Raw genomic sequence first — 15,735 nt, 5'->3', positions numbered from 1 at the left:
ATATGGGGGTCTGTTTTTAGCTGCATGAGAACTATCGATATCGATCACTATGGTTTGACAGCTGAGAAAGGCAAACTGTGTTGACATTTACGTTCAGTAAGGTTTGCTCCTTGGCACCACAAGATCTACTCAGATTTCTTCGGAGATCGGGTAGATTTAAAGAAAATTAAAAGGGTATCCAAGTGTAGTACAATGGACTCAATTAATGTTTGAGTGCTGCACTTGCTAGTTGTCCCGACAAAAAACAAACAAAAAAAAAAAAAAAAAAAATTGTAAATTTACTTTGAAAAAAAAGTCTGTTCACGAAGTTCATAAAGCACTTCGGCTTGCCATACAGCGCCCTTAACAATTGATTTATTTCAAGCTCAACTTGACAACTTTCTTTCCAGAAGTGGTCCTGGACCCTTCGTTCGTGCGATTTAACACCTCTGGATTAATTTTTAAGAAGATATGCCTTATTGGAAACTTGGAAGCTCATATTCAAGCCCCCGTTCCCGCCATACGGCCAGAATTATTGGAAAAAGTACTCAAAATGCCATGAAATTATCTACCAGGTTATAATATTATATAAAAATTTATTCCAACAATATTTCTGTTTTTATTATATTTTTTAGTTCTAAAGCTTTTAAAAAACACTGGATAATTTGAAAGTGAAATTTCCCGGAAACTATTTTTGTTGAACATTTTAATTCTTTACAAACTTCATATATTGCAGATTTTTAAAAATAAGGGTCAGTATGATATTCACGAGTAAGAAATAATGGCCAAAAATTAAGTTTTATTGTAAACTCTTAGAGACCATTCAATGGGAAATGTAGTTTTATGTAAATTTGTTCAAATAATGAACCAAAGTTAAGGTCCTATCAGAAAAACTTCAATACAATGTAAGAAAACGTGGCACGGTGTTATTGTGCACGAAAGAAAGTATTAAGCAAAATGAAAAAAATATGAATTTTTGAAAATGAGACAAAAATCACGAAATTATCAAAATTTTCATTCCTCCATATGCCAAAATACGAAAACTTTCTCGTATACGTATGTGCATACATATGTATATATGTGTGCCTTCTTTTTTAATATGGTACCCGTAAAAAACTGTCAGCCAAATAAAAAATGTGCCGGTCAAAGAAGAGGTGTTCAGTTTACGTGCATATGTACTTCTACATTCTAAAGACAAAAATTGTAAATTGCTAAGTACGCATTTTTATGCATCACAATGAAAGCCATTTCCAGGTCGCAGAATGAGTAAAAAGGAATTCCATGAAAATAAATTATACAATAATGTATGTATACACGCCTTTATGCAAACTAAAAGCAAAATCGTTATGCGACAAAACGTCAGAAGAACAAAAAATTATAACAACAGCAAAGTATGTCTACATGCCGTAATGCATGTACATTAGGCTGGAACCAATCACAAAATTTTCCTTGAAGCTACCTCCTAAATTTGTTCTTTGGTTACTTCATTTTCGCCCAGATGGATATTAATAATCCCCCTTTACAAATTTCCGAAAATTTATATATTAGATTATCCTTGATTGATAAAAACACTTTTAATCATTTGTAACGAGACCCTGCATTTTTTTACAATTTTCTAGGTAAAATAAAAAAGTTATTAAAAATCAACATTAAATTGTTTAAACAATTAAAAAACATAAAAAAACTATAATAATGCACTTTTTTGTTAATTAAAGTTTCTTATGTCAAAAAACAAAAAAAAACCGCAATTAATATTGTGTTTTGATTTTATTAATTTTGAAAGACTTTCAGGCCTGTTATACAAAATGGTTGAAATTGTAATTAATTTCTTTTAGGGGGTAGCATCAAATAATTTTATTTTTTTTTTTGTTTTTTTTTTGGGACAACCTAATGTAAATACCATACATATATAGGTATGTATGTATGTATGTAAGCGCTAAAGAAATCCTATAAGATAAAAGTTACAATAAGAGCCATGAAATAAATTTTCAAAAGTTAATTTGAATGTCTTTCTCGTTGTCAGCTGCAGACACAAATATAAAGGGTGATTTTTCAGCTATTATCTTTTTAAACAGTTGGTTTAAACAGCTGACGCACGTTTCGTGTTTTGTTTCACTCTCAAACATCTTCAGTTTGGTCTATAATTTAACCATGAATCGTCTTACAAACGACCAACGCTTGCAAATCATTTAATTTTATTATGAAAATGCGTGTTCTATTAAGAAAGTTTAAAGTCGAAAAATTTTGTTCAGCGACGAAGCTCATTTTTGGATCAATGGGTACGTAAATAAGCAGAATTGTCGATTTTGGAGTGAAGATCAGCCAGAAAAATTGCAAGAGCTACCAATGTATCCAGAAAAGGTCACAGTTTGCTGCGGTTTATGGGGTGGAGGTATCATTGGACCGTACTTCTTCAAAGATGCTGCGAATCGTAACGTAACTGTGAATGGTGAGCGCTGCCGTGAAATGATATCCAACTTTTTATGCTTTTTTGCCCAAAATGCAAGAACTTGACTTGCATGAGATGTGGTTTCAGCAAGACGGTGCCACATGCCACACAGCACGCATAACAATGGACTTGTTGAAAGACAAGTACGGTGAACATTTTATTTCACGTTCGGGACGTGTCAATTGGCCACCCAGATCGTGCGATATAACGCCTTTAGATTAGTTTTTGTGGGGCTATGTTAAAGCTCATGTCTATTCAGACAAGCCTGCTTCAATTAACGCATTGGAAGACAACATTAAAGCATTTATATGTGAGATACCGGCCGAAACATTGGAAAGAGTATGCCAAAATTGGACTAAGCGGATGGACCATTTGAAGCGCAGTCGCGGTCAACATTCACATGAAATAATCTTCAAACATTAAATTATATGGACTGTACTATCAAATAAAATAAAAATTTCCTGAATTTTACGTGTGTTTTTTTGAAAAACTTTCCTATAGCTCTTAAAAAATCCCCCTTTATATAAATACATATATGTATACTTTTATAAATGATGCATATGCATGTAATGTGTAGTATGAGAAAAAGAGGCAACTGCAAATACATAAATGCAATGGTAATACCAATAACCAGCAGAAGCTCCAGATGCTACTATGCGTAGTCACAGTTGCACTTACAACAATTGCTCCAGCGAAAGAATCACACACACATATGTACATAACACGTATTACTCATGGCCGCCACGGCCGAAAAGTCACCGCTATGTCGGGCCTTCTTTCCGCTCAATTCGGGAGCAAAGATATTTATGTTTATAGGATTTTATTGTGACAAGCAATTCGCATTATTATCACTCTGATAAATGCTTCATGAATTACAAAAAGTGGGAAAAGATGAATTGGGCAGAAACTGTTACTAAATATAGCAAATACTTCTGCAACTGAATACTCATGCATGTACGTAGCCTGAAAGACGAAATTTATTAATTCAATTTAATGGTAAATACAACATCTACAACAAATGTTGTTATTATTTTCAAAAATGTTGTTTTGTTATATTTGCATTCGATCAGCTAAACACTATATAAAATGGACCTGAAATAAATCAGCGGAAATATTAAATGTATACATATTTTTAAATAAATTATTACATATTTTTAGTTATAAAAAATCAGAAATTCTCTACAACTCGTGAACAATCCAAATTTTGTAGTGCACTGTGAAGGAGACACTTCAATACAAGTACTATCCCGTTCTGTACATCACGAAAATATTGATAAGTACTAGGTGAGTACTCGTTGTTTGTATTATGAAAAAAATATATAAAATATATACGAAATTGCACACTTGAAATTTCCGGTGATTTCTCGTTCATTTATTCAGTGTAAATCACTCATCATTCATCGCATCAAAGCTCTCATTGAACTTTGTCAGAGGGGAAATTATAAGTTCGTTGCTGTAAATGCAAATGAAAATGTGATTGCGATTGCGATTGCGAATGCGAATGCTTAGACAAATGAAAATATCGATGGCGAAGTTGAATTTTTGAGATTGTTACCGTCGTTTTTATTCCAGTTGCCAGTTATACGAGTATGCATAATAAATATTATACTTATATATGTAGGTATTTTGGCTACCATTTTTTTAGTTACATTTTTTTAAGCTCTTGAATTTTACCATACCTAAATTTTTTGCTCTCAGCAGAGAGCAGTAAAAACAATTTGTTTCCAATTTAAACCGATTTGAAAATTACAGTGAGCTTACTGCCATACTATGCATATTTGCAGAAAGATGCAAACGTACCTACATACACCAGCCCCTCGATTTGCACGGTACTAGAATAATAATATACAATTTCGCTTTTGCACGCTTTTAAAATCACAACAAAAAATTGTTTGAGTCTTATTCTGATAGTTTTACATTATTCCAGTTATCAGTATCATAATGATGAACGTACTCTTTTAAAAGCTGCTTCAAAGTCACCCTTTTCCAAAACGTCAGCCGGAAATATTAAGATGATGGCATTGTGCGTAAAGAAGAAGATTCAAAGTCATTTGCTCTGATTGGATTCTAAGGTGAAAAGGACAGTTTTTTAGTAAAAATGTATTTCTTAATAGTAATTCGACTTAATTAGAGCCCTATAATGTCAATAAAAAGAAAACCCAGGGAAAGGAAAACCACCAGTGGGGAAAAAAATTATTTTAGACAAACTAACTTTTACGCCCATGACCAAGTATTTAATGCCGATGATACCGGGTTATTATTGCACAAAAATGTCCATAACAACTTATTTGCCAAAATCTAAGAGATGGGCAGGAGGATTCAAAGCATCTAAGGTTAGGGTGACTGTACTTCTTTGTAGTAACGCATCAGGTGATTGTTTTTTGAAACCTTTACTGATTAATGGACTAAAAGGCCGCGTGCGATGGAAGGTGAGGATTTGGAAAAACTACTTAGTCACTAAAATCGTGCCATCCAAAAGTGAATCAACTTTTAGTAACCAAGTGGCCAATGTAGCCAACATCTCAATTAGTGAAGCTGGAAAACGTTGTTGCATTTAGTTAGTGACTTGGAAAATAATTAATTTCTTTGGTAAGGAAGAGGATAATTCTAGCTTTACACAGCTCAGAAGAAGAGTAATGGCTGATTTTGATTTCTGTTTTTTAAGTTGCAGGTTTTATTAAAGTTATTTATGTTTGAATTCTTTTACTTTTTATTTCTACAGAATCTTGTTAATTTGTTTACGTTTTTTATTGTTTTTATTTGAAAGGAATATTGTTAATTAATGTTTACGTTTTAATTTTCAAAAATAAATTGAATTAAAATGGAGTCACTCCTTATCTCATTTTACATGATTATAATGAACATATCTGCGACTTTTCTTTCTCTTCTTTAGATCAATTTACACGGTTTTCAGGTTTATTCAACATATCAGTATACTTTGTATGAACTTTGGGTCTCGTTTTACACGGTTTCGTTTTGTACGATTTTTCCAAGAACGTATCTATGTATGTAAATGGAGGGATGAGGGTACCATGAAATTGCACGTTGGTAAATAATTGCAGGAATTGTATACAAGAGGCTTTTGCTGTTTCATGTAATGCGTTCAATCCTATCATTGCTAAAGTAAAAACTCCTCTGACTGAAAACCAATCATTCTTGCTCGTTATGAAAAAGTAATACAAAATAAAAAGATTCGAAAAATAATGCAGTCTCATACAAATATGTGCATATTTATGTACATAAATATATATATAAATAAATATTTGTTCTAAGCATTTATCGCCTATATTATGTTGTTCACTGATTGGAAGGTGAACGGTCAGTGCTAATTAAAGTTATAAGCCCAAAGATTATACTCGTATACATAAGGAAGGCTTGACACACCTATACATATATATGTACGATAAGGCGACTTAATTTTTCCATAATTCCTAGCATATTCGGATTCTACATAGAATTCAATAACAAAAAAAACCATTAGCGCATTTCTCTTAAGTAAATTTCGAGCTTGAAGAAGATATATTTAAATAATGCAAAGCTAATATGACCGCACTCACTTGTGCCTAAGGGTATTATAATTTGTTCAATAACGGAATTGCTCTACGAAGGAATCGAGATAGATACAGATATATATCATATATACCAAAAAGCTCATAATTATGAGAGGAGTCGATTTGGTCATGTCTGTCCGTCCGACTGTGCGCACATTTCAATGGGACCTCGTGCACATATTACTCTTTGAGGTAGGTTGTCAATACCTACCTACCGGCCACTAGCAACTTACACTTGCCATATAACGGTAATTTTCAAAAAAGAAATCTCTGTTATAAATAAGGCAAAAGTACTAAAATTTGGCACCAAAAATGAAAAAAAAAATTTTACACAGGGAAAATTTTGAAAAATGGGAGGTGGCATGATTACCCACGACCGCGCGCATCTCGTTAGCGACTTAATAGGACTCGTGCAAACTTGCTGCTTGTATTGCCCTTCATCTCATTTATGTCCGGCCAAAATATTCTTGAGATCGGATTAAGACTAGCGTTTTATATTGTATATTAATACTAACTTTCTATCCCATTGCAAAAATTAACAGTCTGACCAAATAATATTTTACTTAAATCTATGCGAGTATATACGCACGTATAGAGTTGGGTTTCGGGAATTTCCCGACGGGAATTCTCGATATTTTTCCATCCCGAATCTCGAGAATTGAAATTTTTAGCATTTCGGGAAATCCCGAATCTCGAGAATGTTTCAAGATTTCTCGAGAAATCCATTTTTTTTTTAAATGTTTGTTGTCAAATATTAAGAGAAAAAACAATTCTTTCAAAAGTAAAAGAATACACATACATATGATTAATACCTGGAAACACCAAACTGTAACGGCCATTATGTTACAAAGAATCACACACTACATACTGTTTCGCAGATTCACATACAATTCACACCATAGTTTCAATTGCTATGCGAAAAGCCACAACAGTATAACTGTTCCATTTGTTTGTTTGTTTGTTTTTTTTTGTTTTAGGGTGACTACAGAGTAAATGCTAGATGCGTTGCTATGCTATGTCGAGGGAAAGCACTGTAACATCAAGCTAATGAAGTTTAGTTTTATGTAGCAGCAGTTAAGCAATTAGAAATGCTTTGAAAATAGTCAAGCAATTTCAATTTGTTCGCAGACTGCACAGACGACGTTTGTAAATTTATTTTTTGTAGTGAGCGGGTGCATTTCATTTTGTGGTACCTGATTAAGTATAAATTATACACCGTATAATAAAATATTTTGTGGTCCAAATATTACTTATTTTTAAGTTTTGAATCGACGTATCGTTGACTGTGAGTACCGGTTAGTTACTTCCTTTAAAAAACAAAATTTAAAACAAATTTTGAATTTTTAGCATTAAAAATCATGAGTTCAGAATACGAATACGACCAAGTGTGGCAGCTTTTCAAGCGATTTGACGACGAAGCAACATATTTGAAATGCAATAAAATCATTAAATGCAAGTCATCGTCAACATCTGGACTTCACCGTCACATGGAGAGGATACACAACATGAAGCGAAGGGAACATGAGGCTCCAAAAGAACAGCCACCAGCCAAGAAGACCCGAACTCTTCACAACTTTTTCAATACTTCTTCCTCGCCTGAATCGCTTGAACAAATTGTTGCAAAATTGGCTGAAGAAGATGGAATTCCAATAAACGCGATAACAAAAAGTGAGTTCATTCGTAATAGTATCAGCCGCTTAGGATTTCATCTTCCAAAGTGTCACAAAGCTGTTCTGGGTTTGGTTATGAAGTACTGCACAAAAATAAAAAGCGATTTGAAGATCAAAATTGAAAATTTTAAATCTGCACAGCGTAAGTTCAGCTTGAGCATCGACGAGTGGGCAAGCGTGCGAAACCGACGTTACATGAACATCCATATATATTATGACGATGGACAATCTGACAACCTTGGCCTGGTTCGCATTCAGGAATCATGTCCCGCTGAAAAAGTATATGAGCTCGTAAATGCAAAGCTTTCAGACTTCAATATAAAACTACAGTCCGACATCGTGGCTATTACAAGTGATGGTGCCAGTGTCATGTTCAAATTTGGGAGACTATCACCAGCGGAACAACAGATTTGCTACAATCACGGCATACATTTGGCGGTCATGGAGGTAATGTACCAGAAACGAAAAGTCGCAAACAGGATATACGATAGTGACGTAAGCGATGGAAACGATTCGGATGATAGAGGCTCCGATGAAAATGAAAACAATGCAGCCAGTACTTCATTTTCCGACATTAATGCGGAAAACGCTTCCGATGACGAGGACGACAATATCGTATTTGTTGCTGACAAGACGGTCACTATAAAGTCTGCATTTGAAATCGTAAAAAAGGTTCGCAAGATAGTTTTGAAATTCAAGAACTCGCCTGTACGGAATGCCATCTTGCAGAATTATGTTAAAGAGGTCGAGAAGAAAGAGCTTTTCTTGCTGTTGGATTGCAAAACACGTTGGAATAGCCTGGAAACTATGCTGGCCAGATACATTTGCATCAGCAAGCATGTTCGTAAGGCGCTCGACACTCTTAATTTAAATTTTATGGCCACTACTGACGCAGAAGAAAAGTATTGCGAGGACATCATAAATGCTCTTAAACCTATACGTGTTGCTGTAGAAGCACTTAGTCGCCAAAATGTGAACTTACTTGCTGCGGATTCTATTCTCAAATTTTTGTTCACAAAATTGGAGAATCAGCACACCGAATTGGGCAATGAATTCTTATCCAGCCTAAAAAAAAACTTAACAGCTCGTAGATCTAGCCGTTTGTTATCGGCCTTTAAATATTTACACGATCCAGTTAACAGCTCTAGTAACAAATCTGAATTTTTCCACACCTGTTCTTAAACAAAATTGATAAAAGAAGCCGAAAACTACTTGGTTCGTCTATTTTCTACGAGCATTCAAGAAGACCAAGCAGTGTCTAGTTCTGACGATGATGACGTATTTGCAACCAACAACGTCGATGAAGAAGATATGGCGAAACAGCTTGAAAAATACGTTCAGCAATGCTCAAAACCGAAAGCAGACATTGCGCAGCATGCGGCGAACCAGATGTTTTCGTCGCTTAGAAACGAGCTAAAACTATATGAAAAAACTGGAGAGAAAACACAAAATGTTGAAAGACTGATCAGGGCCTTTAACACTGTTAAGCCAACATCGACTCAAAATGAGAGGAATTTTTCTACAGCGGGTAATTTTGTGTCCAAAAAGCGTACGCGATTGTCAGACGAAGCCATTGACAGTCTGTGTTTTTTAAAACACCATTTTGGGAAATAATGTTTACAATCACTTTTTTCCCCTATTTTAATAAGTATAATATTGAATTATTTTTGTTTTGAATTTTTTTGTAATTATTTTTGTTTCACTTTTTTGTTTGCAATAATTGAAATAGTAATATTTTCAAATATTTTTTTATGTAATATAATTTATACTTTAATAAAAATAAATAAAAATAATATTTTATGAAATTCATTGCTCTTACACTGGTTTTAGATTTTTTTGGAATTTTTCCCGAATTTTCGAGAATTCTCGAGAAATCTCAAAAATTATTTTCGGGAAATCCCGCATCTCGAGAATTGAAATTTTCGTTATTTCGGGAAATCCCGATTCTCGAGATTGGGATTTTCTCGGGAAATACCCAACTCTACGCACGTATATGTGGTTCTGCTCCTTCACTTGTTATTAACACGTTCCCTGTCCCAATACAAAAATGCAAAATTGACCGACAAGCCCAAGTTTTTTGAATAATTTGTTTTTTTGTAGTCATAGGAGAGCTTTAGTAATAATAATAATAAAAAAACGGATGTAGGGTATTTCTACCTGAAACACATATGGTCCATGAGCGTAGAGGGACATTTTTGCTTCTGCACGTTCATGAAACACATGTGGTTCATATACCCCCTGACGCACATATGGCTCAGGAACGTATCAGTGCTTATCAGGCACACGTTTACTGAACCATATGTGGCTCAGCGGACAGGGAACGTGTTAACCGGGGATTGGGAATTTTTTGGCACGAACAACTTAATTTTGATATCTGTTTTACGGCGTTTATATGAACTCCTTTTCTTTTTTACCCGGTAGGTACCTTGCATTCGAGTTTTAAGCAACTTGCCGATGAGCTAGAGGCTTACAACTTTGAATGCAGCTCCCCCCCGGCTGCCACTCAGTATTTGGCAACTTGGTTTAGGTTTCATAAGATTTAAATATACTTATAATTTTTTAATTTTATTTATAAATAGCTAAGTAATGCAGTTACAGTTAAATCAATTAATATGCGATGAGGTTTGTAATTGATGTAAGAATAGATTGGTAAAATATTTCTTAGTCGTATAGGATGACTTTATGCGCAAACAATTTTTTTTGCGTTTCTTTAAATGCGAGTAATTGCGCTCATAATTTTTTATGCATTGAAATATTTTCATGCTTGTAAGACATGGATAAGTTATTACATATGTAACGCATCAAAAAAGAATTTAATATAACAGTTTTCTATAAATGGACTAAAAGGAGAACATAATTTTTTCTTGAACACATGTAATTTGCTTCGATAAGTTTTGATTTAAAAATTTTAACAATTGTCATTATAAACAATGCATGAGATGTGAAATGAAAAAACGTGCGACGCGTCCAATAGAATTGCAGTGAAAAACTTATTAACCATTCCGTTTGATTTAATTGGTATGAAGTCTACAGACTATAATATGAATTATTTCATTAAAGATTCAAACTATATACTTATACATACATACATATATAGCGCGCATTGAATTTTTACATCGCCCACTTAAACATACAATTTTTCTGCGCAACTACCTATTAGAGTTCGATTATAAGCGACCGGGATTGAGTTTGTTCGTATTACATGCGCCCCTCATTTTTCATTTTAATTCTCATGCATTGCTTATAATAAATATTTTAAAGTCAAAACTTTTCAAAATTAATTCTTTGAGTTTAGAAAACAATATTTTCTACTTTTTAGTCCTTTTATAGGAACGTGGTATATTACTTTTGTTTCCTTTACTTAGTGAAAACAGTGAACTATCAAAACAAATAACGGCTTGAAATTTCATTAAAATATATTCTGTTTTTATCAAATAATGTTTCAGTGCAATGAACTCGTGTCTGTCCTTGTTTCTCTTGTTACTACAACACCAATGAATCAATTTATTTTATAAAGCACTATATCAAAGCACCTGAAGCTAAAATTGCTTTAAAATTACTTCTTTTGATATTTAACTGAAATGATTATATTACAAAAAATCAGTACAAAAGATTAAATGTTTCTTAGAGTGCGTACATACATATGTGCATCATACCTATACTTATTGAACTACAAAGCTACTTTAGTTTACCGATTTTTCCTGTGTTTTAAATATTTTTTTTTTTTGCTATAACATTAACTACACATTAGGGTGTCCCAAAAAAATTAAAGTGTTTTTTTTTAACGCATACCCTCTTATTTTGTTTGAATGGTCTCAAAACATCTAAAAATAAAGTTTCGTCTACTTAGAATCACGGCAACCCGTGCCGAGTTGCGCGGAAACCTAACGGTACTTGTATAGTACGGCGCGCACGAAGTGTCGGATTGATTGCGTGTAATTACTTTTTTGTTTTATTAGTAATCGGGCTTTTTTTCATGTAGTCAACATGTTAGTGGAGTTACGAAGTTCCAAAAAGGAGATATTTTTAATAGGGGACGTAAAACATCAAATTACCGGTTCTAAACTTCCCTCTAACGGGCAAGTACTGGCAGTTTTGTTCTATAATATTCATGAAGTGAACTTAAGTGTCAATAAAAGTGCAAATCTCACAATTCGTGAGTGTATTATTTATTGGGAAAAGGCACGTATACCGACCAGATCAATATCTAACTGTGTTAAGAAACTAGTTAACTTATACCAAGTTTGGAGAGAATTGCAAAAAAATACGAAAAAAACTCAAGAAGTGTTTGAACAGCGTCGACAGGAGTTTGCTTCAAACTTAAACAATTTGTTTGACATCGCACATACCGATACTCTTCAATTGATTAAAATAAGATAAGATAAGATCTTCTTGCAGCGCCAAAGAGAACCAGGTGGGCCCGGTCACTTAGCCGGAGTGCACAAAAAAGTAACAAGCAAAGAGGAAAGGACGCGCCTTCGAATCATCGAGGAGCAAAAGCGACGTGCTAAATATTTTTCACCTTAGCACCATCAACATCATCTTGCGAACCACCACTAGAAAAGTCATCTTCTGATTCTGAAATAATAGATTTAGAAGAAAATAGGCCCAGCGCAAGAGAAGCCTCCTCTCAGCCCGATACAACTTCTATGCGGAAAAATATCATAACTCCCAAGTTATTTGCAGCATTAGGCAGATGTCAGTTAAGTGTGAGGGATTCTGTCTTTATAATTGAAACTACTATTGAGGCTCTGGGCCACAATACGGATGAATTCCCTATAAGCAAGTCCTCCATCCATAGAGTTCGTACGGAAATGCGAAAAGAACGGGCTGAAGCTATAAAAATTGATTTTCAAAACAAGGTCCCGAACACGGTAACTGTCCACTGAGACGGAAAACTGTTGCCAGCTCTAGATTCAAGTAAAAGTATAGAAGAACGCCTACCGGTAGTTATTACGTACGATAATAAAGAACAAATTATTGCTGTTCCTAAATTAGATAGCTCGACAGGAAGGGAGCAGGCAGGCGCAGTTTGGGATGCTATTACGAACTGGAACCTTGAATACAAAGCGCAGATTCTCTGTTGTGATACTACTGCTTCTAACACAGGCCGCATAAATGGAGCATGTATACTTCTCGAACAAAAACTGGGTAGATAAGTGCTTATTTTTGCCTGCCGTCATCACGTTTACGAATTAGCACTTAAAGGTGTGTTTGAAGCGAAAATCAGTCAAGTAACTACAAGCCCAGACATCCCATTATTCAAGAAATTCCGAGAAAACTGGAAAAATATCGATCCCGAGAAAAAACAAAGCTGTACAGAAAAGCTATCTTGTTTTAATGTTTCGGAAATTGACAAGCTGCTAGAATTCTACAAAACTGAATTAACCAAAGAAATCGTTAGAGATGACTATCGCGAATTAATTGAGCTTTCAATTATATTTCTTGGCGGCGATTCAGAGAAGAAATATAAGATTCGGCCTCCAGGTGCTATGCACCAGGCTCGATGGATGGCGAGAGCCATTTATTCATTAAAAATATCGTTACTTAGCTCTCAATTCAGAATTTCAAACAAGGATAAGGCAGCTCTGTTGGACGTATGTCTGTTCATCGTGACATCCTACGTAAAACCCTGGTTCCAATGTATTTTAGAAGTAAAGGCGCCGTATCAGGATTTGTGTTTTTTGAAGGCAATGAAAAATTACGAAACAATAGACAAAAGCATTTCAAAAGCAGCTTTGCAGAAGTTTTGCCAGCATTTGTGGTATTTGGCAGATGAAGTATCTATTCTGGCTTTATTCGATGATGATGTCGATCTAGAAACTAAAGTAAAAATGATTGCTAACTTAACTAGAGAATACCCAACAGCCCACAATAAACGTTACATTGCATCCAAAGAAGAACTCTGTGGCCCACTTTTTGGTACGTTAATTAAGCTTGGATTTTGTTCTATGACTAAGTTTGCTAGTAGGTATAATTGATAACTGATCTATCTGTTTTAATTTCAGAGAGAAACATTGATGACTTCGTCTGCGTCAAAAGCAAGTTCCTGTTTAATCGACTCCAGATTGCCGACAGTTTTCTGAACAAGTGCCCCTCTTCGTGGTCAAATGATGATTCGTTTCTACAGGCTAAAAAGAAGCTGCTAGGACTGAAAGCAGTTAATGATACGGCAGAAAGAGTGGCTAAGTTAATGCAAGACTTCCGTGGTTTGAACACTGTTCAAGAGGAGCAAAAACAATTTTTATTACGTTGCGTACAAGAACACAGACAGGTATATCCCGACTGTAAAAAGCAAACTTTGAAAAGAAAATTCGATGATTGATGTCCCTTTTATAATAAATAGAAAATAAATACGAAATATGTGTTTTATTTTTATTTATTTAATTAATCTAAAAATTCAATTAAACTTTTCTCTATTGTGAGCCTATAGCTTTCATACTAACTTTTAAACTTAAAGTTTGACATCAAATCGGCACGGGTTAATGACATCCGATCTCAATAATATTTTATATTTAAGTTTTTAGAGTCAAATGGAAAAAAATAAAGGGTATGCGTATTGAAATTCCAATAAAAAAATTCCCCTTTGTAGCCTGGGACACCCTACTACACATATTAAATTAAATTTAAAAAAAAATTTATAAACACTGGAACATTTGTACGCTTTTCAGTGACAATCACTGTATTTGTACATGCATATGCGCACATACACATATATATGTATGTACATAAACATAGTTGCATCACTATTGATTTAATCTTTCTATACTCGTACTAGAACAGTCTGCCAGAGCGATGCGTTCGCTACTATACAAGTACATATGTAGTTACATACTACAATAGTAAAACTGTAATTAAAAAAGCGATTCGTCATAAAGTCTTTAATTATTTCGCATTCAAAGAAATAAACAACTTCATAAATTTATATATTATATACTTTATATACATATGAACATACATATATGCACACAAGAAGTAATTTCATTAAGGTTTTAGGCAAGAAATCAAGACCGTAAAACGCGATTATATTTATGCATGTATGTACATATCTATGTATATGCATATGTTAAACCATTGGACACTGATATGGAGAGGCTAACTGCTGGAAAATCCCAATTATTAGATGCGTAAATGCAGATACACATAATTTCATAGAAGTAAAAATACAGTGTTTTGGGGGTTTCAGTACTCACCCGGTAAGCCTAAAACGCCTCCAAGAGCCACGGACGCAAAGAGTAATCCGACGAGGAACTTCATTTTATGTTGTTTTTATTCACTTTTAGTACACAACCGCAGTATTTGTATTTAATCTTCGGAAAATAAAACGAGAAACTCAATCACAATAATATTTCATATGTATTTCACCTGAACTTGAAAATATCGAATAGGTATAAATTTTTCAAAAGAACCCTATTTTGCTTAAGGACAGAGCCTTAACATATTTTTCAAGCAATCATAATTGCTTATTTATCAATTGTCCATCACTTTTAATAACAAACCCACATTACTACCTGTTAGTCAGTTAAACTTTGTTTTAGATTTGAAAGCCGTTTTCACCGTTAATTGTGTTCGTCTACACTTGTCTGGTGTCTATTGCGATTTGGCGAGAACTTGGCACCTCAGCGAGTAGTTAGACGCGAAACAGCGTTGTTCCCACAGATTGACTTTGCTGCCAACGTCACGGTAGCCGCTTATTTGCAGCAACCCATTGGCACATATACATACACATGCACCCATACATATGTTTATACATACATACTTATTCAAAAACACATACATACATACATATTCATATATGAATGAGTCTGCACCTACGCCAGCGTACTCACACCAAAGCCGGTTAAACTGTTACAGTCGTTTCCTCCTCACCTGTTTCTGAGGTTTTCCTTTTTGACAATTGTTTTTTACTACTACGCGTTTATTGAATTAAACAGAACGTATGCATTTATGCACCACAAAAAAAGAAACGACAACAAAAATAAGCACAAACACATAAAATAAAAATAGAACTGAAAGCAAAAAAAATTTAATGAACACCAATGCCTCCGCCGGCACAATCGCCGTCGACGTTACTGTATGTCTGCCT

The 15,735-nt window shown here is 34.3% G+C and overlaps 1 protein-coding gene across 1 annotated transcript in view; it reads right to left on the bottom strand.

Annotated features, from left to right (window-relative positions):
• LOC128864729 (suppressor of Mek1) overlaps positions 1–15,287 on the bottom strand; it is a 65,200-nt gene extending 49,913 nt beyond the window's left edge. The window contains exons 1-2 of the mRNA XM_054104480.1: positions 15,161–15,287; positions 14,843–14,959 (exon numbers count right to left, since the gene is read on the bottom strand). Coding sequence (XP_053960455.1) covers positions 14,843–14,906 — 64 coding nt within the window. The 5' untranslated portion in view covers positions 14,907–14,959; positions 15,161–15,287. The remainder of the gene's footprint in view (positions 1–14,842; positions 14,960–15,160) is intronic.
• Positions 15,288–15,735: the final 448 nt, after the last annotated feature.

The sequence above is a fragment of the Anastrepha ludens genome, chromosome 5 (assembly GCF_028408465.1).
Source record: "Anastrepha ludens isolate Willacy chromosome 5, idAnaLude1.1, whole genome shotgun sequence".
In the NCBI taxonomy this organism is placed as follows: domain Eukaryota; kingdom Metazoa; phylum Arthropoda; class Insecta; order Diptera; family Tephritidae; genus Anastrepha; species Anastrepha ludens.
Note: the sequence above shows the minus strand (reverse complement) of the source record. Positions and strands in the feature narration are given on the sequence as shown.